The sequence below is a fragment of the Mercurialis annua genome, linkage group LG2 (genome assembly GCF_937616625.2).
Source record: "Mercurialis annua linkage group LG2, ddMerAnnu1.2, whole genome shotgun sequence".
Lineage (NCBI taxonomy): Eukaryota > Viridiplantae > Streptophyta > Magnoliopsida > Malpighiales > Euphorbiaceae > Mercurialis > Mercurialis annua.
This window is the reverse complement of record NC_065571.1, coordinates 7459789-7483538: the sequence shown is the minus strand read 5'-3', so window position 1 is coordinate 7483538 and position 23750 is coordinate 7459789. Positions and strand designations below refer to the sequence as shown.

Here is a 23750-nt window from a genome sequence, read left to right as displayed (position 1 = left end):
TTTCAAATTGTTAAAACTGAATTGAAAATTGAAAATAAAAAACTAAACATTTATAAGAATACAAATCAAATTAAACTATAAACTATATTTTTTTAATGATCGAACTATTCTTAAAATTCCGATTCGATTTTATTTAATTTCTTCAGGTTGTAATCTCATTAACGTTTCTTTCACCGCCTTTATTCCTGGGACCATAAAGCATATTTTGAAAAATTAAAAAAATTGTTTGAATTGTTTTTTGGCTTTTCCAATTTTATGATTACATTTTATCTGAATTTAAATATGGATCCATCTTATATTTATTTTTTATGAATGGATTTTAATTTTAATGTTTAGCTAAGATTTTACTTTGAATCATAAAATCCCGATCGAAACTCACATAAATTCAATTCATAAACTGAAATTAGATAATGAAAACTAAATCCGTATTTGCATATAAAGAGTCGGAAACAATTGGATTCGACTCAAACTCCCCCAATCCCTCCCTATGACAGTAGATACAATTTAGATAAGAATTTCACAAATTGATGTCACTGTATGTTTTTTTTGGTCGAAAACCTGTGAATATACTGAGCTCAAAACAATTCAACACAATAAAAACCTGATGACTATCACAATCAGAGCAGGCAACCAAACTAAACAAAGAAAGCAGGCTAAGAAAATGTTAATACAACTAAAAAGCTCTTTGTTCCTATTTTTCATTGCTAATATCTTAGCAGCATCAGTGAATTTTACACATTTCTTACAATTCATGAGGGCAAATGGAACACTTTTACTACTCTTGTTCAAGCAACACCTTCTTCAATCTTGAATGGAATAGTAGTTCTCCTTAGCTTGCTTTTCTTAGGAAAATACAACTCCTAAAATGACAATCTTTGCGTTAAGATTTCAGAAAAATGAAAATCACCAACATATATCACAAGCAAAATTAACATGGTACATAAAACACACAGGAACAACCAAATAATAAGTACATGAAGTTGATTCGATAATTTTCCAATGTCATCTCATTAAATTTTCTTACAAGAAGTTCAAGGCTTCAACCATCGCTCGGAATGGGGGAAGTTTATTGAGTAGCTTAATTCCGTGCAACTATATTTGATCTACAGAGGGAAGCTGCCAATTGTGAAGTTCAGGTTTTATCGCAGACAATGGAAAAGGAAGGTCGAATGAAGCCAAAGATTTTGGCACAAAATGCTGTTTAGCTACGACTAATTCTAAGACCTTGGGAGAGAAGCAAATAACATCTGAGAAATTTTGATGGACTAAATACCGTGAATAGTCATTATTCCGTCCATATTAACATTATCATAACAACTATCATTATTTCCTACCATGTACAAGTCACTAGTTACGCAAGAACGAGAAGAAACCTACAGAAACCTCAAGAAAATTGCTATCAAGTTGTTAAAGACTTCGTATGTTCAAATATCATACACTTGAACTTTTCATCTAGCCAATATTTAGAGAGGTGAGTAAAGGGCATACTATGTAGCAATGTAAGAATTTCAAGAATTTTACCTAACTTTGTGTTACTTTTTCAGAGCTTGACCTCCACATCAACGCCGGCAGGAAGGTCGAGTTGCATCAATGAATCTATTGTCTGGGCAGTAGGGTAGAGAATATCTATTAGGCGTTGATGGGTTCTGATCTCAAAATGGAATCTTGCATCCTTGTGCACATGAGGGGATTTTAGCACACAATAGATACGCTTCTTTGTCGGTAAGGGTACAGGACCCATTGTCTTTGCATTGGTAGTCCTAGCAGCATCCATTATCTGCTTGCAAGAATCCTCAATCAAAGGCACCCAGTAAGATCTTAGCTTAATTCTGATTTTCTGCTTTGGTGCCAGCTGAGAACAGAAACACAAGATAGCATGAAAAGTTAGGCTCGTATGAATGATTTTGGAAAGTACGTACTACGTACAGAGTCGATCATTATTCCAATAAGAGGCTCATAACTTTGAAACCAATATGCAAGTCTATGGTAAGGGTGATTACACCATTCAATGATGGTTTAGTGTTAGACTGAACCAACTCATATGCTTTTCTAGACTTCAATGCCTGTATGTACTAGGCAGATGATCTTATCACTAGAACTACGAGATTTTCATGGATAAAATACCCTTCAGAACTAATGCCGTCTTATTATTTTCAGATGCAGCGATCCAAATTGCATGAAAATAACTTCAATCAGTTCAGCGTTAAGTAAATTATCATGCCATATTATGTCCATCTAGTACATTACAGTTTCCTAACTAACCAGCACAACCTGAAATATGAAGACATTTCCAATCACAGTCCAGAAGAGACTTGAATAGAAGACACCGTATCTTACTCTTCAACAAAAAAAAACATATGCATGAAGGGAATGATGGAATGCATAAAAACCGCCACCTATGAGATCATGAAAAAGCTAAAAGAAATACGCATGATCCATTCATGTTAGACTCTGAATCATAACATTTGTGTTACATTGGTGTATTGTACTACACCGCACAATTGACCGAGAACCAAAGACACTTGTTTTAGGTTTGTCAGCAATTTAACATGATATTGTTCAGTAAAACAGTTAAATACACATTTCACAATGTTCACTATTTTGTTTCTTCTCAACATGACAAGAGAACAATACCCTATGAAACGGCCGCGAAACCATATTTTTATACGTGAATAGGTTTATAAATACACAGTTTCGGAGTTTCAAATGCACTTTCAGAAACCTAAATAAAACGCGAAAACATATGACTCGAGATGAGTTCGTGCAAGATAGAGCATACCTCGTCTGCATCTGCTGCAATGCTGATTGACGGTACACTGGGAGTCTCAGAGTCCCCAATCTGCAACACACAAATTTAACAAGATAATAAATAACAGCAGCTAACTATATCTTTCCCCTAAATTTCTGACAAACTAAACACATTGTCACACCCTCAATTTTTTTTTTGCCAAACTAAATCCAGTAATTTGAAGTACAAAGAAAAACCCACAAACTCTAAACAAATCTGAAAAACTCAAACTCAACTTAAAATTGAGAAATTTTCTCGCATTTCTCAGTAACCAAACGAAAAACAAGCAAAGAAACGTAAACAGACCTGAAAAGTATCAGTGTCGGGTTCATCAAGGGTTTGAACAGGTGGGTCCAGAGTCTCAGGAGCAGCGAAAACCCGGGTTGTTGAAGGTGAGAGTTTGAGGGTATTAATAGAATTAGATAAGGAAGAAGAAGAGGAAAAGAGCTTGGTTATTGGCGTTTTATACGTAAAGGAAGCAGAAGTTGCGAGAGAAGGGATTAGTGTAGTGGTAATTGAAGAAGAAGCTGCCATTTTTATCTTCTTTGTTCAGCTATACAGTACAGAGAACTGATGATAATAACCTCTCTCAGTTTTTCTTCTTCAATTATCCAATTCTTTTCTTTTTTTTAAAAAAATTTCATTTTCAGATTATTACTTGGGCCTTGATTTGGATGGGCTTATTCATAGCCTGTAAAATGTTGGAAATGGAAAAAAGCCATAACTGGGTCCTGATTTTTGTTCTTATTAGACCCTCTAATTTTAAGTTTACTTAATTGGATATCTGAACTTTCAATTTTTTATTCCTGAATCATTAACTAACGCAAAGTTAGAAGTGTGTATTATAGTCATACTAATAATTCATTAGATCATTAAAATTTAATGTTTCAATAACAATATAATTTAAAATCAGTTTTTAGTTGTGTTATTTGTATCAATTTTAACTTTGATAAGGAGTTAAATATTATAAATATAAAATTTAAGGAAGTTAATTAAATAAAACTGTAAGTTGACAGACCAAACTTATAAAAGTTGTGATAGTTAAATTGAAATGAGCTATGAATGTTTATAATGCCCTCCCCTAATTGAAAAAAAAAAACAGATTTAGGATAATTTTATCACAACAATTAGAGAATTTTCTAATTTATGTTTTGCATCTCTCACCTCCGATTTATATTTCACACATTTTAAAAAATACAATTATGGGGTAATCTGAGCCAAAAATAAAAAATTTCGGAGTTAGTTGCTCAAACAAGTAAATATATGATCATGTGTCACAAGTTTAGCGAACGCGTTGACCCTTTCTTCATTACCAAAAGTAAAAAGACAATAGCTTCATTACGAGTTTTCCCGAGGAAGAAACTTTCTTTTGTTTTAAAATATTAATTTGATATTTGTAGACCTACTTTTTGATATCATAATCAGTGACGGAAATAGAGACGATACGAAGAGCGGTAGAAGATGGGGAAGCAGCTGCTCACTCTGCCCCTAATTCCGCCTACGGATGTAAACGAACCGAGCTGCTTGTGAGCAGCTCAGTGTTCGGCTCGATAAGAACTCAGTTTGAGTTTGGTTCGTTTTCTAAATGAACCAAACTCGAACTTGATTTTAATTTCATTAATTTAAACAAGCCGAATATGAAAATAATGTTGTTCGGCTCGTTTAGGTTACGAACAACTCGATTAGTAGTTCGTGAACAAGCTCGTTTAGAAATTCGATTAGGTGTTCGCGAACTAAATCACGTTTAAATTAAATTATATAAATATCTTATATAATTCTAAAATTACATGGGTTTAAAGACACTATAGTTTTGACATAAGAAATTAACGTAGTTTAATGCTCGTGAATTTTATATGTTTGCTAAGCGAACCAGTTCATGAAGGGGCTCATGAACGAGCTCGTTTAGTACTTATCGAACTTGTTCGGTGAGCTTATTCACGAGCGCGTTTGCAAGCTCGTTCGTTTAGCGGATAAACGAACAAATACGTGTTGAACACGAGTCGAATATGAACACTATAAAATTTAAATGAACCGAAAATGAATAGTTCAAAGTTCGAATGGACATGAACGGAACATGAATACCTTGCTCGCTAAACGAGCTGAACATGAACACTTCAAAACTCAGCTCGACTCGGTTCATTTACTCCCCTAATTCCGCCCATGCTGATAGTACAAAGATATTATCCAAATCAAATATACCAAAAACTTCTCCAAATCCACTCATTATCATTTCTAACAAATATAACAATTTAAAAAGACATGAGAAATTGTAAAGTACAATGAAGACGTCGTGCCCTATGGCATCAATTGGCTACATAAATAGAAAAAATATGGAGACTCAAAATTTCACACATGAGAGCTGAATCTACTACAATGGCTAAAAAACATAAACTCAATCTTGAGGAAGTAAAAGTTTGTACAAGACCATACGCTTGGTGGAATCATTATGCTCAAAGGACATGCAAACATTTCTTGAGGTCGAACCGTTTGTTTATTTCTTTCTTGTGAATTAAATAGATCATCAATGAACCAAATATGGCATTGTTCGTGGAACAAAGATTTATAAACAACAGTACAAACTTTAAAAAGAAAAACAGCAGTAAAAGCTGTTTCATAAAATTAGTATTTTTTATTAAAATTGAATTATAAATTAAATTTGTATGTGTTTCTATTATTACCAATGAGCTATAGACCAAATAGTATAAGTGTTAGACAATGATCAAGCCCTTGTTTGGCGTGAGTTGCTTAGTGTTTAGTGTATAGCTACAAAGAAATTACATAAGGCATTTCACACTAGCTTTTCGGAAGGAATAAAAAAATAGACCGTGAGTTCAATTCCTTCTACAAGCGTTCTTTTGTCCCGAATTGTAAAAAAAAATGCATTCCTATCATTTTTTCAAAAAAAAAACACAAAATTTTAATTAAAAATAGGGTTGATCATCTAAAAAATTAAACTTTTACGAGTGCGGTCAATTTCATTTAAAACTTTTAAAATCAACTTAATCTATTTTTAATAAGTACATTTTCAATTTTAGCCAACTACTCAATTTAAAAATATATTTATCCAAAAAAAACCAAATTATTTTTAACTTTTTTTTTTCAATTTGCAAATTGTATTCTAATTTTTGATAAGTGTTTTTCAATTGAAAAAAAAAATCAGGTTTTGTTAGAGTTGAAAATTTTCAGTAAAGTTCGGGTTTTTCATGAATAAGCCATTAAATTGAAAGTTAAAAATATAAAATTAGCTAAGAATTAATGTTTTTAAACAATTAGTTAAATTGACCACATTCAAAAAATTAATATTTTTAAAACATCAAACCTTAAAAATAATATTTGAGTCAGCCCGTATAAAAATAATTTTAATATAAGATTAAAGCATGATCAAACTTTATAGAAAATTAAGTGTTCAAATCTAATTCAAACGGGCAGAACGAATACTCGATCCATTAAATATGTCTACTCATATATGAATTAATGATTTCTTCATATATGATCATAAAAATAAATAAATTTCTTCATATCACGAGAAATTCTTACCTGCACTGGTTAATTTAATTGCAAGAATTTCACCATTTCTGCTTTATTTGATTAGTTCTTCCCTTTTAAAGAGTTTAAACATTATTGGGCAGTTACAAATACTTAAGCTCGTTTTAAATGCCTCCAAAAATTATTTCCACACTTCTTTAAATCAAAATTAAAACAATCAAATTTATTTATTTCAAAAATTCCAAAAGGCAAATCCATAATTACTAATCTTCAGCAGTTTCAGCTATAAAAAAACCATAACTGCTCAACATGTAAATAATTCTTTTTTTTGCTTTTTAACACTTTCTCTTAACTACCCATTAACAAACACCACCTTTTTCTTCCATTACTAACTCAAATATTCAACAAAAAAAGCTTCATTATTCTAAAAACTTTGCATAAATTTCATGACTAACCTATTAACTCTAAAAATTGTAGTAAATCTTTTGTTTTTTCGTTAGTTTTATTTTACATGCATTTAATTGATCACCACCATGCTCTTTTGCTACTATCATTATTCATTATTTCATACTACAACACACGCTCCTCTTCTCTTATATTTATTACACTCACCTCATTTCACACCCTTTCAACTTTCTTGCAAACCAAACAAAAATAATACAAAACAACACTATTTATAAGATTTTACAGAATAATGCATGTTCTTGGTTTCAATCCTTACGTTTTAACTCATTTTCTGTCACCCGTTCGCTTGTTTTCGTAGAAAATTAACCCGGAACGGATATATATATGGAAAGATCAAGTGTTTTTGTGGTAGTTTTCATGTGTTTTTTAGGTTGTTTTGAAGTAGGGTTTTGTGAAAGTGAAACGGTACTTTTTGAGAAAAGTTTTATTAGTTGGGATGATATGAAAGTTGATGAAGATAAAGCCAGATTGAATTCTAGATTTGATTTTAACAGAAGCAAAATTATTGTAGTTGATATGAATGGTGAAGGCGATTCTTTAACTGTTCAAGGTGGTATTGATTTGGTTCCAGAAAATAATACTCAGAGAGTCAAGATTTATATTCTTCCTGGAATTTACAGGTTTGTGTTATATATTTTGTTAAATTTGCATTTACTGTTTTTTATTTTAAGGTCTTTCCATGGAAAATGGAACATTAAACACGTATTGGCGAAACAGTGTTATTTTAAGCATTTTTATTTAAAAATGAAGTTGTGTATCCAAAACATTAAGTCGCCGACGGGTTTCTAAAACGGAAAATATCGATCCAAAGAAGTGTGCATGCTTCTTTTAGCTACATATTATAAAGTAATAATTTTTTTGAGATTGCTTAATGTTTTTACAAAATTCGTACACTTATTTTCTTTTCTGATTACAATTTGAAATAGAGATGTCCGAACTTGAAACTCTACCAACCAGGTCCGGGTAAAAAAATACCGTAAATATTTGATTAAAGTTTTAAGTTTGGATTTTTTTTAGGGGAAGTTACAATTTTAAAACTGAGCATTATTTTGCAGTTACGCTAGCTTTTTTTTAGTAAGTGGGGACATAATTTTAGCTACGTGGTTAATTTGAGGTGGTTACATTTAGGACAAGCATGTACGACCTAGTATCAGTTTTTGCATATCATAGGAGAAATCAAATTTTTTTCATAATACTAATTTCATGAGGATTTGATAATTTTATTGGATCTTTATGCAGAGAAAAAGTGTTTGTACCAAGAAGCAAGCCATATGTATCATTCATTGGAAAAGAAAGTAAATGTGCTGACACTGTGATTACTTGGAACAACAAAGCTTCTGATATTGACAGCAGTGGAGTTGAATTAGGAACGTATAGATCGGCCTCCGTCACCATAGAATCCGACTATTTCTGCGCTACTGGAGTCACTTTCGAGGTAAGATAATGTTTCTATCTATGCAGCACGGAAATAAAAATATTAAAACGTAAAAATGCCGGAACTATATAAATATAGAGTTTCGGAATTTTATATAAGTATTTCTGGACACGGAAATGAAAAGCGAAACATATATTTTTGTGCGGAAAATATTATGATTAAGTACTATAATTTGATGGTTAGAACAATGACAGAATACAGTAGTGGCAGAGCCTGGAGAATTTGGAATGCAAGCGGTAGCACTGAGAGTTTCTGCAGACAAGTCATTTTTTCATAAAGTTAGAATATTGGGAACACAGGACACTCTATTAGATGAGACTGGATCACATTTTTTTTACAAATGTCACATTCAAGGAGCTGTAGATTTTATATTTGGTAGAGGACGATCACTTTTTCAGGTTCAACAATTTAATTTTAGATATATTTTGTATTTTCTAGGCGTTTATTTTGTGATTGTTTTAAATAATGAGGTTGGTGTAAAAACAGGACTGTGTGCTTCAATCAACAGCTAAAAGATCTGGAGCAATTGCAGCTCATCACAGGGATACACCGTTTGACGATTCAGGTTTCTCTTTCGTAGGCTGTATCATTAACGGAACCGGAAAAATCCTTCTCGGAAGAGCTTGGGGAAATTATTCGAGGGCTATATACTCCTACTGTTTCATTGATGACATCATAACTCCTCCGGGATGGAGCGACTGGAACAACCCGGACAGGCAAAAGTACAATTCTTCTGTCAAAACCTTAAAAACATTAGATTCAGTAATAACAGTTTAAAAAAATGCTTGCAGGACCGTGTTTTTTGGAGAATACGAATGTAGCGGAAGAGGAGCGGAAACAGGAGGTCGAGTCCCATGGTCAAAGACTTTCAGTTATGAGGAAGTAAGACCTTTCTTAGATATGCAATTCATAAAAGGAGATGAATGGCTTAGACTATAGCTTTTATTTCTTTCTTATAGTTCATCTTATCAAATTGTGTTATAGTTTTCATTTTTTTAAATCCGGCTTTACCGGCGGATTTACTATGTCATAAAGGCTAAAGCATGCACAGGACAGCTAAGTTGTAAAAAAATTTCATTCATATTTTTCTCTATCCATTGATTGCTTCTACATTCAATAGAGGAAAGAAAACAGTTTATCAAAACATAAAAAATTGAATCAGTATCATATCATAAAATTACTAATAACTCAGTCATAGTGCGAACATCTGATAAGATCAGCCGCAGAGGCCGACATGCTTCAATGTAAACAAGTACACAGTTGCACACCGGCATAGTATAATAGACAACAAACTAGAGCAAACTTAAAAGCTACACTAGCATTCAGACAATTGAACAACCACAAAAGAGGGTACAGAATATGTATTTAACTTTCAATTTTTGTCAGAGTACAACTTACAAGCAAGAAGCAAACCGCTTTGAGAGATCCGACTCAAATAGGGGCTTCCGAGCGATGGAATTGAAACATCAATCCAAATTTTTAATTCCAGTTACAGCAGAAACCTCAAAAATCTAATATGATTTCTGTACATCTATGAATGCCAACCAAGTTCTCATGTTAATATATACAATGGCATTCAGACTAACATATGAAACCTATGCATATATGCAGCATTATGACAACATTAAGATAATGCATTACCGCCTTTTTTAGACAGCCTATGCTGCCACTTCCGTGATTTCCAAAGCTTTACAGTCCTGCTCAGAAGTCTCAAACGCCTCTATATCTAATTTGTCATCATTGCCCTTAATATCACCATCACCATCACCATCAACCTCGTCTCCATTAGTACCCTCTACTTCATCTACTTTATCATATCCAACATTAATGTCGCTACCACCAGCTTCATCAGCTTTGTCATCTGATGATGGAGGCTTCCTATTATCATCACAGTCCATGTCTTCTGGAATGCTATCAGTATTGGGTAATGGAACTACGTCAGGCTTTTCCTCTTCAATATTATCAAGTTCAGCGCCAATAGGAACTTCAGACCCAGACACAGCATGACCATCAGGCTTCAAGTCCTTGGAAATGGCTGCAGAAAGTGACATTTTGGTGCCTGGACTGATGGACGCAGATACGGCTGGAAGTATGTCACATTTCGATGGAACATCGATCCATTGATTTCCCACCCAATCTCTCGAAATTCTAAGATCCTTTTTGTGTATGCTCAAGAAGAAGCTTTCACCTAATATAAACAGTTTATGACGCAGATAAGGATAGAAAATAATAGAGGAGCCTAATGGGGAATGAAATAAAAAAAGTTCAAATACAGCTTGTCAATGTCAAGCTTACCAGGAAAATAAACTTGCAGAACATCATCGCTGCCACTATCCGCTCCTGTTACCACCCCCTCCCACCAACCATCACTCCACCATGCATCAACTGCAGAGCCGACTTCCAGAGCAATGTCTTTTTGTTCATTTAGAGGAGGTACTGGTCGAATAGTTGGACGGCCTAAAAACCTCATGTCAAGTTTATCACGTATTGCCACTTTGAAAGCTGGGATCCATTCCTACAATTTATATGAAGAGTCAATAATTGGTACAACTACAATGGAACTTAAAATTTCATTTTCACTACCAACAAAATTTCCTGATGTACCCAAATTACCATAAATGCAGTTCTCCAATCCACATTAATACTGAAATTCCCTTTACTATAAGTAGTTATTCTTGGTACTGTAAGAGAATTATTTGATTTTCATGCTTAAATAAAACAAAAAACGAAACATGATGTTAAATAAGTCATCTAAACAGATGTCAACATAAAAAAGGAATTACCTCAAGATTGCCATATTCATCTTCATCTCGCAAATCATCATATTGGACTTTTATCTGTTTTTTAGAAACCTGCAAGACTGTACACCTAAACCAGCAGCCTCGTATACCACTGTCTTGACACAACAATTCAATCTTCTCATCAACCTTATATTGTGGGTTGTATCGAAACTGAGACGCAACATGCTTGAGGGGAAGCAATCTCTTGGCCGACTTGCGAAACCTTATATTCATAAAGGTATCCTCAAAATTCATCATCTGGTTACCAGAAATGCCAACTCGTGAATGATCTGTCATCAATGTTTCACTCCCTCTACCGCTTCTTCTTGTCCTCTTGGATCCCAACCTTATATCGTCTTCTCGGACAAATTCTTCATCTTCTTCAGCAGTCCCGTAACCTATCGAGTCAACCCTAGGCAATGATTTGGAATTCAAACAAGAGAGAATTGGCTGATCAAAGTACCCACGTAATTTACTCAAATCGAAAGGCTTTGTTTTATTGCCTCTAAACTGCCTAAAGCACAAGTGTACTTTATTTACCAAGATGTTAGGAAATGCAGCCATGCATTCCTCATAATGTTCACGAGTTAAGACTATTGCAGGACCATCAACACATTCTGCACTAATGACCTGAGAATAAGGAGTGATGAAAACTTCTTTAGGGTGAGCATTTCTTAGAGGAACTACACCCTTGACTTCCTGGTTATGATGAAACCACCTCACTTTTACTTTTTTTTGTCCCCTCTTGTCTTCATACATATCTTCCAAATAAGCTAAGTAATGATTCTCTCCTTTAGCCATAACAAAAACAAAGGACTGGATCTGTAATTTGTACAACAAGGAAAGGTCATGGACTATTATAAGAGCAACTGATCTTATAAATAAATAAAACAACAATTACATGCTATTGTTCTTGACGAAAAGTGAGATAAAACCAATCATTTCTCAAGCTGGTAAGAACACCTCAATTAGAAATTTGTGCATTAATCCGTTTGCATATTGAGTTCATTGGGAATTTGCCATACAAGTTAATAGTATACTGATCTGCCATCAGACATGCATCTCTTTGTTTCCAACAAATCTAATTTTTCCTGAACACTTATCAAGTGGTTCATGCACAACTTGATATAACTGTCCATATTTCTAGCCTAATTGAAGCTGCTCTTCATGTTTTCAGATAAAACAAGGAAAAATTTCAATAATTTCAACAAGTGTTAGAGATACCCTCTTTAAGACTATTCTCTTCTGTATAGGTTTGTGAAGGCAAGAGAGCCAAATTCAAGCGAACATTTCTATTAATTAACTTACCAAATAAAATAGTACATTCTATTTAAAGATAAGAAAGTTGGGTTAAGGAGACCTATTCTCCGCACATCACAAATTCAAAGCCCTAGCTTTTTCCATTAAAACTTCAATTCAGCAATGGATACTTACTGCTATCGTAATCCCATTTCTGCAAAATGCTGGATAATGTTTGAGCCGTTTACCACATGCCCATGCAGTGCCTGACCACACAATGTCTGAATTATGGCCACTCAAGTTTCTAGAAATACGACCCTGCAAACATATGTTACATGTACATCGGAGCATTAATTCAAAATAATAACCCAAAAAAGCAAGATAAAAATAGAGAAGAAGAAAGCACTGAATTCTGCATCTCATACCTGTGTCTGTTGAGAGCTGAATCCATTCATGGAATATTCAGGAGATTCTAAAACTTGTGTTACATCGCATTTAGGTGATTCTGGCATCAAAAAATATTCTAATTAAGGGGTACTAATAAAGCATAAGGCAACTAAATAATAGGAGAAAAATAAAGCCATTAGCCAGATGTACAAGTAGCTATAGACAGTTAATACCCTGACTATTACTATAAAGAGAAAAGAAGATATAATCTACCAAAGTACCAAATACCAATAAATGAACCAAGGATGACTACAACATCGGGACATATGATATAACGCATATGCGGTTTTGTAGGGATTGAAATGGAAATGCCTAATCATATATATAATCCAGTAAAAAAGCTTTTCATTTAAAGTATTTCACATATCTACAAAGTTGTATGAAACACCACAACGCAAAAATAATTTTCAACAAAATAAACGAACAAACTTAATCACAAGCAAGGATGAACAAATAAAAGTATGACCCTTAAAATTAACCAATACTAATGTGATCAGATTCTTCTTATAAAGGAATGACCTTAAATAGTTATTTCTGCATTTCTGCTTTAAGCAACCCATTCAAAAGAATATTAATGTGCTAAAATTTTCCGGCAGCTCTTATTGCATTATGGCAGTCATCCTTTACAACAAATAATCAATTTATGACACGCAAACCATACTACAGATCGATAATTACAACTTCAAATATCATATTCCATCACAACATATTATCCAAAAGTAAGTAGCAAAGTTAAAAGAATCCAAAACGAGATAAACATACTAGATCGGTCCCCCTGAAAATGCTGCTTCGATAGCATAGAAGTAAGCCAGTCAACAACCTCCCTTCTCGACCTCCATTTAAAACCAGCATGGATAGAATGTTCAGCACCATAAGCCTCAACAAACTCCTCAGCAACAACATAGAACATATGCCGAACACTCCTCTCAGTTCCGATAACTGCACGAACAGATTCTCCAGCAGAATCTTTCAAGAAATAGTGAACCACCCGGTTGCCTCGCTCCTGCGAAACAAATTGCTCTTTCCACTCCACAAAACAATGGCCATTTCCAGTCATCTTGGAACAGAACAAAATAGAGCTAATAAAACCCTAAAATCCCACTAGTAACTATGATTACTTAGACATCTAAAATAGTTAAAATTGTTATCTTTTTCCAACATAAGCTTAAACAAAATTAGATCAGAAATCAAACCCTAAAGCTAAAACTCAAAACCCTAGAAGCCACCGCAAAGTTTGAGCTGAAAAAACTCAAAGAACTCGACCAAATAAGTAAGTGCTAGAGAAAACCGACCAGAACAAAGAAAAATCGACGGTTTGCAAATCGGAAAGTAGATCAGTAACCAAGTCAAGAAAACTAAAATTGGAGTTAGAAAAAACCAAGAAACACCAAGAAACGGCTTTGACTGAATCAACTAAGAGAATCATTAAATGGGCATCGACAAAAACAAAAACCCAAGTGAAAAAAAAGCTGGGTCTTGAAAAAAACAAGAGCTTTGAGCTTTGTGACGGCGGTTTTACTTTTACAGTGGGTTCAAGAAATGGGTGAGAATATGAGGTTTTGGATATGTTGACTGGACAGTGGAGGAGGAGGAGAGGAGGGCAGGGCGGAGAGACGGCGGCGATGAGGTGAGAAGTGGAGAAAGAATGGAGGAATTAGACATGGTTTTGATTAATGAGCGGTGGTTTTTGAGAGTTTTGGCATGCAGGTGAAGTGAGGTGGGTGGTGATAATTAAGATGAGAGAGAAAGGGTTGAAAAACTTGGTGATGAAAAAGTTAGCTGTTTGGTAAGATGAAATGGTATGATTGAATTGATTGTTGGATTTGGGCCATTTACTTTTGGGTTTTGGATTTGGATAGCTTCTTTTCCTTTATATTCAAAACTGTAAACTTGGGCTTACTAGTCCACTTTCTATCCATTCATAATGGGGTGTCCATGGGTCTCCAAGCCTACATTATTGGGCTGTTTGTAAAACTACCTATTTTCAGTTAAATGTTTATAAATATAGGATTAATTAGACAAAACACCGAATTTAGCCAAATTATTTAAACAAATACGGACGTAAATTTCAGTTTAGAGATTTAGCTTTTCTTTTTTTTCTTTTTTTATGCTTTCTAAACTTGAAAAATACGATCTTAGGGATGTTCTCTCCATCTCCCATTTTTTCTTTCTCAATTCCAACTCCAATTCAAAACCTATATCATCGTTACTCGCTGCCGCCGTTCGAGAAGAGATGAAGAGAATATTATAATCGTTATAACTTATCGATATCAGAATTTTAGCAACGGTCTATTATAACGACCATTAAAATCGTTACAATACATATACCTTTTATAACGATTATTTTAATGTTGTTTCTAAATATAATTATTTTACAACGTCTAATAAAATCGTTATTAAAAGTTATACTTTTAGCAACGACTTAATTTATATCGTTTTTAAAGATAATTATTTTACAACGACTAATCATGTCATTGTAAATTATTTGCTTTACCAACGATTTAATATGTGTCGTTTTTAAATATTATCATTTCACAACGACAAATAATTTCGTTGCTACAAAAAGAAGGAATAGTTAAAATCCCACATTGAAAATAAGTGAAATGAGAATGATGCATTCTCACTATAAAAAAACCCACCCTTCACTATAAAAATATTTTTTACTTTTGTTGTAATATATCAATCAAAAAGTAAAAAATATTAAATTTTAATAATAATTGTAATTTTAAATTATAAAAATAAAAAAAATTCTAAAATTATATATATATTTAAATAATAATTAATATTACAATGTTTTGACAACGACTTTTTATAGTTATTAATAACTTTTAATAACCAATCTTATAGATTTTGTAAAACCTATAGCAACGACCATTATTAGAAAAGGTCGTTATAAAAAACATTACATTACGCCAACACGCACAACCACGTTTATCGTTGTTAAAAACTTTTAACAACCATATTTTAGCTTTTCACAACGACAACTCACGTTTCCAAAAATTAAATTTCTTGTAGTGTTTGCTAAATCAATGCATTTGTAAGGCCGCGATGTACTATAAATCACATTGCCCGACTTTCTTTTTTCAAAAGATGATGTTTTTAAAAGTTTAATTTTTTTTTTGTAAGTAAAATTAGTTTTTTTTTCTTTTGCCATACATTTATTTGTGGTTAAACTAATCTATTGATCATTTATAAAAAAAAATTGTTTAGTGATTTTTGTTTTTCAGCTATAATAAAACATAATTAATTCCACTTTTTGAGTATATTAAAGTTCAATATTGAAGATTATACAGATGCATTTCAACAAGCAAAATGAAAATGTTTAAAATATATTTAATCTTTAATAATATTTTTTTTATTTTATATTATCTACCTTGATGGCAGTTTGTGTTTTCTTATCTGGTAGAAGTTTAATTTGTTTTATGAAGATCATCTCTTATGCAATCCGGGGATAATTTTTTTTATTATTATTATTCAAACATCTCGTTCTATATATGCTAAATCAGCATATATACATTTTAATAGGTTAAATATTTTTTAAGTCACCGAATTATAAATTTTTCATAAAACAGTTACTGTCACGACCCAAAATTTGAGCCGCAACCGGCGCTAGGGAACGGGAGTGGTAGCTCCGGAACCCGTAGCAAGCCTAAAATCACAATTAATTTTTCGCAAATATAATATAATATAAAATAAACAATATCAACAAACGGAAGAAAACATACATATATAACATATAATCATACATTTACACTAACTGTTTCAAAACCTCGCGGGCTCTAATTACCGTATCATGTACGAACTGGCCTCGCGGTACTATATACATCAGTTAGTGTTTTAAACATCTCACCGGCATCTGGGGCCGTGGATTATATACTAAACACGTAGCCTATCAAAATGCATATAAAACAATAACAACAGTTAATATATACAATCAAAATGAACTGCTGTCTAGGCTACTATACTATCGACGAAGGACCACAACTGCAGCGTTCACAGAAGTCATAAACTAACATATACAGATGACTTCTGCACTTCAAAATTGGCTTCTAGCTAGGTCCACAAACTAAGCACCTGTGAGACATCAAAGGTGAGAGGTCAGTATTTGGGAAAATACTGAGTTAGTTGACATTTACTAACAGTATTAGTATAAAAACATAGTATCGCATTTCAAGAAAACAATAATATGAAACATATAAACATGTATTTGATCCGTACGAAACTAATATCCTAGCATACGACACATCTCTCAAATAATCATATATCATTTAACCCAATCGTAAATATCAATTGCGAGTCCAACTCGCTGGTGGCCCAGCCACTAGATACGGGGACTCCAGACTACACCGTAGCCGAGTACTCACTCGTATCAGAAACCCAATCGTAAATTTCATATTCATCAACAGCTCCCAGCTGTGTCAAGTCATTTCTCAAATGCAAACATACTAGACTGACTCGATACTGGTGATCACACAGCCTATTGACACCCAATAGGTAGCTAGTTTCTTCGGATCGCATACTAGTTCCCATATATAGAAATTAAATAAACATATAACATTTCAATCAATTATATATAATGTGATGCGTGAAAACAGTATATATATATCAAATAGTTTTAATACATGAAAGTAAAAGTACAACTCACAGTGACCGCAAACCAAGAAATGATATGATCGATCTGATAGTACGCTCTCGCTAGTCCGCCTCTATTGACTCCACTACTCGCTGACACGTCTGATAAATCGTTAATAGTTAGACGTGATTCTCGCATTCTTATACGTATAATACTTTTAAGTTTTAGGATTTAATTTCATTTTATACTTGTTTACGTATTCAATAACTTTAGTCGTATAAACGATTTAGCGAATACTATTTCTCATAATTGAGAATTGCTTAACGTCCTTGACGTTTTCCATTATTATTATATATCTAAAACGTCGAGCTAATCTCGAGATTAATGATTCTCAAGGTCCGAAACCCGTTCTTTAGAGTCAAATTACTCAAAACGTCGAATACCTAGGTCAATTATAACTTGCATACGCATGGGGGTGAGTCAGGGTGCACGGGCGTGCCCTTCGGTAGGTACACGTTCGTGTAATCAAGTACACGTTCGTGCACCGTGGTGCACGGTCGTGCACCACGTGCACAGCCCCGGAAATCAAGTTTTCCGGGGTTTCGCCACAACCCCGACGTGATAAACACTTCCCTAGTCAATACCCATATCTCGGTTTCTTCATAAATGTCATAATAACTTCAAAAACGTCAAATTCAACCCAAAATCACAATCTCATAAAAACAGCCTATAAACTTGCTTTTAGCACCAAAAATCCGAAGATTTACCTTGAAATAAAGCTCAAGATCAGTAGAGGATTGAATTCCGGAGAGATGGCCGCGAAAATCGCTTGAATCGGACGCCGAACGGCAAAACGGCGGCGAAACGGTGTAATCGGCGATAACCTTTCCTTTCTCTCGAACCTTCCTCTGATTCTTCATTTCATATTTCCTTTCTTATATTATTTGGCTAAAAGCCCACTTTGATCCTTGTTCTTTTTGTTTCTTATCATTTATCCTTTAAACTTTTCTTTTATACAATTTAGTCCATATCTAAATCGTTAAACTCTTTTATTACGACTTATACACATTATTTATATCCGATAAATAATACAAAATTCGATATTAGCACTTTCCCGTAAAAATCCAATATTACCATTTTCGACACAAAGTGGCTAAATTACCACTTTGGTCCCTGTGCCCTATATTGGACTTTTCTTGCCATTTTTCCTTTTTATTCCAATTCTAACTTTAGAATTGAAATATAATATAAATTTTCTCAATAATAATCTTTTCTAAAACCGACCTGCTAAAACTTATCTATCGGAAAACTTTCCGATATCGTTACTTCTGCGACTCAAAACTGGACACGTGGTCTAATTAACTAATTACTTATTTTGGGGTATTACATTCTACCCCCCTTATAAAAATTCGTCCTCGAATTTTCATAAATCTTGTCGGGATCTTAAGTTATCTTTACAATTTCCTTGACGTCCCTTAGTATGTTTTAGTCGCAGCCTTTTTCTTTTACTTAAACTCTTAACTTTCTACTTACAGCTGTGACTTCACACTTGTTGCTAATTGATTATAGCTTCTTCCCACTGTATCGTTGAAACTTTTCGTGTTGTTTCTCTTTGTCTTGTCTGTTGCCTTTCCAAAATAATGTGGCTTAGGACGTACCGTTGGCAATGTAATTCTGACGTCATCTATAACTAGTCGTCATTGAGATGCTACTCGTCTCCTTGTACGTGAATACTCACGACGTGTCGATTACATCCTTGATGACGTATTTACTTTACTCATACCTCTATGGGTATTTTCTCTTGTAATCAAAACTTGCAGTTATGATCTTTCTTATCGTCAGTAGTTATCACCTTCCTTTTCTAACTGGTTCTTGTCATTTTTCATTCCTTGCTGTCATTATCTAACACTTCATTCTTTATTATTCAATCTTTCTCAACTTGCTTTACGTTTAACACATCTGTTACTTCTTAACGTAGCTAAACTTGATACATACTTCACTATCTTCCATTTCTTATTCTTTCGCTTCTTTAAGCTATCGTGAACTTCACGTCGTTTGTTGATCGTGATCCTTCATTCACTTACCATTGTCTTAAACGTTTCATTTCACGTTACCTTCGATTATATGGCTTGTACAGATGCCCTTGTTTGCTAGTACTACTCATATTCTTATCTTCTTCACCTTTCCTCTAATTACTCTTTTGAGGTTCATTTTGAGTTTCTTATTGACTTTTCAGTCAAAACTGTCTTTCCTTTACGTCACATTTCTTTATTTATTATAATTTCATAAGAATTTCATATGTTTCTTTAACGTTTATTTGTTTCGAGAATCTTTCTCATTAATTAACTTTCACTTAATTTCTTTCTTACTGTATAAACATCCTTCTCTTTCGTCTCACATCTTCTTCTTGGAGTGTTCTCGATCACTTTTAGCATTTAAATCATACTTGACTTTGTAATTTCCAAAATTAGGGTATAGTTTCGATTTTTTGTTGTCCTACACTCCTTATGCTTCTTTAGCACTTATAACATGGTTCTAATTGTCTTTTAAATAACTTGTTTTCTTCGTACTGGTATCATCCCTTGTCCTTATGACATCGTGACTTCTTAGCTGCAATTCACTCCTTTCTGTTCAAAAGTAATAAAGTATTACTTTATTCTTTACTTACTGTATTCACTGTATCTTTCCTTTGTTTTATAATAGCTCCACTATTGCCACTTTATTCTAATAATCATTCTGACGTATCTCTTACATTTATTAACACGTACACCTATACCTGTGCTTTTCTGCTTATGTTAGAATTTTACACTTAACCTTTCTCCTTTTTGTTAACGCAGCTTATAATTCATGACGCTGATATTAGTTACTTCACCTAATATCAGTCATATAGCATTATTATCTTTCTTGATTTATTTATATCTTTTCTTTCTACTTCTGTATTCTTCGAACACTGGTATTATAAGGTTGTATATCCTTTAAATATCACTTGATGTTCATCATTCATATTACCACCTTTTCGTCCTTCATACTTTTAATCTTTTTCCTCCAATTATGACTTTGGATTGCTACTTTCTCTATGAGAAAAATTGTTATATTCTTCATCCTTACGTGCTTGTACGTTTCTTTCGCCTAACACAACTCTCTGTCATTTCATTCTTCATTTTATCATAAGGATAAATATCGTATCCTTAAGTATTGCCAGTGCATTGCAGCTTATCTGCACATGCTCTCTGGCGATAACTTCTTATTCAAACTTTACTTTAATCTTGTTTGCTTTGTCGCAATTAATCGTTAATACGGCTTTGTTCTGTTATTAGGGTTTATTTTACAAGTCTTATTCTTATTTATTAGGAATCTTTTATTATTCGTCGCAGAGTTTCACATCTGAGTTCACTCATCAAACAAAAGATTTCAAAACATCCTTTGGCTGGCCAGCTCTTTTAAATCACTTTTCATAAATCATTTGAAATCATTGGTACAATTGTAGCTCAGAGTGATGACACCTCTCATCACCAAAGAGTTGCTTAAAATCGCATTTTCTGTATAATTACAAAGATATGATGCATGATGTTGAGTTTGAAAATCATTTTCTTATGCATTCCTATCGTGATTATGCAATATTATATGCGATGTCTGAGCACAATCGTACTTTGAAATTTTTTAAAATTTCTTCACACTTTTCATAAAACATAAGTTTACTCCAGACTGTACACTCTGCGACTATCAACGGCTTTCTTTGCTTATTGAGTATATTTCAAATTTTTATATTGCTGTCACTTTCTGTCGTTTTACTGACTATTCTTATGTCATATCACTTCTTTTTCTTATTTCCGACAGCTCAATTCAATTCAAATTTTCTACTACTGTAAACACCACATCCACTTCTTCGATATATTGCATCCAGTCATATATAGACGCAGGTACCGATGTTTCACATCGATTTCCGGTTAATTAACCATTTCCTTCTTTACAACTTCTAGAATGTACTATAGGAATTACGTTTACATCAAATGTATTATATGGTGTTTATTATGTTATTGCTTTTGTAAATTATGTTCGTATGTTCTTTTATTAGTCGCGTGTTTAACAACAGCGCTTCCTATAGGTTCTCACTTTCTGAGGTTTTTATCCAATAGGCATATTCTATTCTATCATGCAATGCAACAGATATATAAACACAGTAATGCAAACACATAAACACAATTACTGAAAGCATATAAATCGCTAATACTTGGAGGTGCCTGACGCGGAACGTTAGGTTCCCTAATAACTACGCCTGTATGTCGGCCCCTAACTGTTCTACCAGAGTTTCTTCCACCTCTTTGCACAAAATAGGGGTTGGTTGTAGTTCTGGAGGACGTACTGACGTAATCTGGGTGGTACTCACGTCTAAAGTAATAGGGTCGTACCGGATCGCCCGCCCATTCATGCTCTGTCTCAATCCTACGGGCCATTGTAGTAAGTGTACTAAAATGTTCATCCACGTGCTCGTACAGCTCATCAAACTGAGGTCCTAAACCCCTGACATACCTACGATTAATAGTCCTATTGCTTTCGTTCAGATCAGGGACTCCCTCTGCCATCCGCAGAAAATCAGTAGAGTACGCCCCTACAGTCAACATCCCTCTAGAAAAAGAACGCATCTGCCTTCTAACTTGATTTAAAGCTATTTGCGCCTGACCGTTAGCTATGTCCGCATCTTCCCTCAAATTGCGGTATCTCCGCACACCTGACCAGAAATAGTCACCTCTGTATTCCTCGACATCTAATTCATCTAACTCTTCTTCTTCTTCATACTCTTCTTCCTGAGGATTTTCCTCATCTGCTTCTTCTTCTAATTCTTCTTCTGGATCCTCCTCAGGATCCTCTTCAGGGTCTTCCTCAGGATCTTCTTCAGGATCCTCTTCCGGTTCCTCTTCCTCTTCTTCACTGTACTCTATCTCCGGTGAATGCATTCTAACTCGGTTTCCAGAAGAACCACCTATCTCCGACACAGACATAAAACCATGTTGATATATTTCTGGCGATGTTCTAGTATCTGCGTGGAATCCATTCTGATGGACCCCAGATGGTTCGCCTACTTCGTTATGAAACCCGTTTTGAAATATAGGAGGCGCTTCCTCCCGTTCTTCCTCAGCATGCAACTGAGCTTCATTTTGCCCAGACATGCTGAAAAGAAACAATTTCAAACGTAAGCGACCATCTGAACCCATTTCTCACGCAATCCCAATATCAGCTTACAAAATGCTATAAACATTTAGTATTTAATCCAGTCGCACGTAATTCGCAAGCAATTGTCCATTTAATAATCTCAACGCAAGTAACCAACACTTTACCATCTCAATCGTTCATAATTTGCAACCACATAACCACTTTCTATCTCCTAGTATAAATACTTAATTGTCTTCGTCGTCCGTATAAACAGATACTATTCACTTACTAACTCAATAGTCCTGGTTCGCGCGCGTCATACTACAAATTACCAATACATATATCACATAATAACAGACAACTACGGTCTGACTCTTGCTGCAGTAGTTCCTAGGTATACTTACTGACAAAATACTTCTAGTCAAACAGACAATTAAACAAATCTAGCAGTGGTAACTGGACCAAACCAGGCTCTGATACCAACATTGTCACGACCCAAAATATTGAGCCGCAACCGGCGCTAGGGAACGGTAGTGGTAGCTCCGGAACCCGTAGCAAGCCTAAAATCACAATTAATTTTTCGCAAATATAATATAATATAAAATAAACAATATCAACAAACGGAAGAAAATATACATATATAACATATAATCATACATTTACACTAACTGTTTCAAAACCTCACGGGCTCTAGTTACCGTATACTGTACGAACTGGCCTCGCGGTACTATATATATCAGTTAGTGTTTTAAACATCTCACCGGCATCTGGGGCCGTGGATTATATACTAAACACGTAGCCTATCAAAATGCATATAAAACAATAACAACAGTTAATATATACAATCAAAATGAACTGCTGTCTAGGCTACTATACTATCGACGAAGGACCACTACTGCAGCGTTCACAGAAGTCATAAACTAACATATACAGATGACTTCTGCACTTCAAAATTGGCTTCTAGCTAGGTCTACAAACTAAGCACCTATGAGACATCAAAGGTGAGAGGTCAGTATTTGGGAAAATACTGAGTGAGTTGACATTTACTAACAGTATTAGTATAAAAACATAGCATCGCATTTCAAGAAAACAATAATATGAAACATATAAACATGTATTTGATCCGTACGAAACTAATATCCTAGCATGCGACACATCTCTCGAATAATCATATATCATTTAACCCAATCGTAAATATCAATTGCGAGTCCAACTCGCTGGTGGCCCAATCACTAGATACGGGGACTCCAGACTACACCGTAGCCGAGTACTCACTCGTATCAGAAACCCAATCGTAAATTTCATATTCATCAACAGCTCCCAGCTGTGCCAAGTCATTTCTCAAATGCAAACATACTAGACTGACTCGATACTGGTGATCACACA

General features: G+C 34.1%; 3 protein-coding genes across 3 annotated transcripts; 1 reads left to right on the top strand and 2 right to left on the bottom strand.

Moving 5' to 3' along the window:
* Positions 1–654: 654 nt before the first annotated feature.
* LOC126670709 (30S ribosomal protein S10, chloroplastic) lies at positions 655–3404 on the bottom strand. Its single transcript, XM_050364517.1, has 4 exons — positions 3095–3404; positions 2780–2839; positions 1522–1852; positions 655–860 (listed from the first exon to the last, which is right to left on the bottom strand). The coding sequence occupies exons 1-3, from the start codon at positions 3320–3322 to the stop codon at positions 1541–1543; spliced, it is 600 nt and encodes a 199-aa protein (XP_050220474.1). The 5' UTR covers positions 3323–3404; the 3' UTR covers positions 655–860; positions 1522–1540.
* A 3435-nt stretch (positions 3405–6839) lies between these two features.
* LOC126667775 (pectinesterase QRT1) lies at positions 6840–9267 on the top strand. Its single transcript, XM_050360849.2, has 5 exons — positions 6840–7359; positions 7979–8174; positions 8369–8572; positions 8661–8896; positions 8966–9267. Exons 1-5 carry the CDS (start codon positions 7064–7066, stop codon positions 9111–9113), a joined length of 1080 nt encoding a protein of 359 aa, XP_050216806.1. The 5' UTR covers positions 6840–7063; the 3' UTR covers positions 9114–9267.
* Positions 9268–9510: 243 nt separating this feature from the next.
* On the bottom strand, positions 9511–14422 carry LOC126667774 (uncharacterized). The gene is made up of 6 exons (XM_050360848.2): positions 13403–14422; positions 12619–12698; positions 12389–12511; positions 10958–11776; positions 10470–10689; positions 9511–10362 (listed from the first exon to the last, which is right to left on the bottom strand). The coding sequence occupies exons 1-6, from the start codon at positions 13695–13697 to the stop codon at positions 9833–9835; spliced, it is 2067 nt and encodes a 688-aa protein (XP_050216805.1). The 5' UTR covers positions 13698–14422; the 3' UTR covers positions 9511–9832.
* Positions 14423–23750: the final 9328 nt, after the last annotated feature.

Bases quoted from the DNA above. Each gene is read 5' to 3' on its own strand.
- LOC126670709 (XM_050364517.1), bottom strand. From the start codon at position 3,322: ATGGCAGCTTCTTCTTCAATTACCACTACACTAATCCCTTCTCTCGCA. The intron at 2,840-3,094 runs GTCTGTTTACGT...TGTGTGTTGCAG, and splicing joins CCGACACTGATACTTTTCAG to ATTGGGGACTCTGAGACTCC. The intron at 1,853-2,779 runs GTATGCTCTATC...TTCTGTTCTCAG, and splicing joins TTGCAGCAGATGCAGACGAG to CTGGCACCAAAGCAGAAAAT.
- LOC126667775 (XM_050360849.2), top strand. From the start codon at position 7,064: ATGGAAAGATCAAGTGTTTTTGTGGTAGTTTTCATGTGTTTTTTAGGT. The intron at 8,573-8,660 runs GTTCAACAATTT...GTGTAAAAACAG, and splicing joins GAGGACGATCACTTTTTCAG to GACTGTGTGCTTCAATCAAC. The intron at 8,897-8,965 runs GTACAATTCTTC...AAATGCTTGCAG, and splicing joins AACAACCCGGACAGGCAAAA to GACCGTGTTTTTTGGAGAAT.
- LOC126667774 (XM_050360848.2), bottom strand. From the start codon at position 13,697: ATGACTGGAAATGGCCATTGTTTTGTGGAGTGGAAAGAGCAATTTGTT. The intron at 12,512-12,618 runs GTATGAGATGCA...ATATGTTTGCAG, and splicing joins TCAGCTCTCAACAGACACAG to GGTCGTATTTCTAGAAACTT. The intron at 10,363-10,469 runs GTAAGCTTGACA...TGTTTATATTAG, and splicing joins TCTGCAAGTTTATTTTCCTG to GTGAAAGCTTCTTCTTGAGC.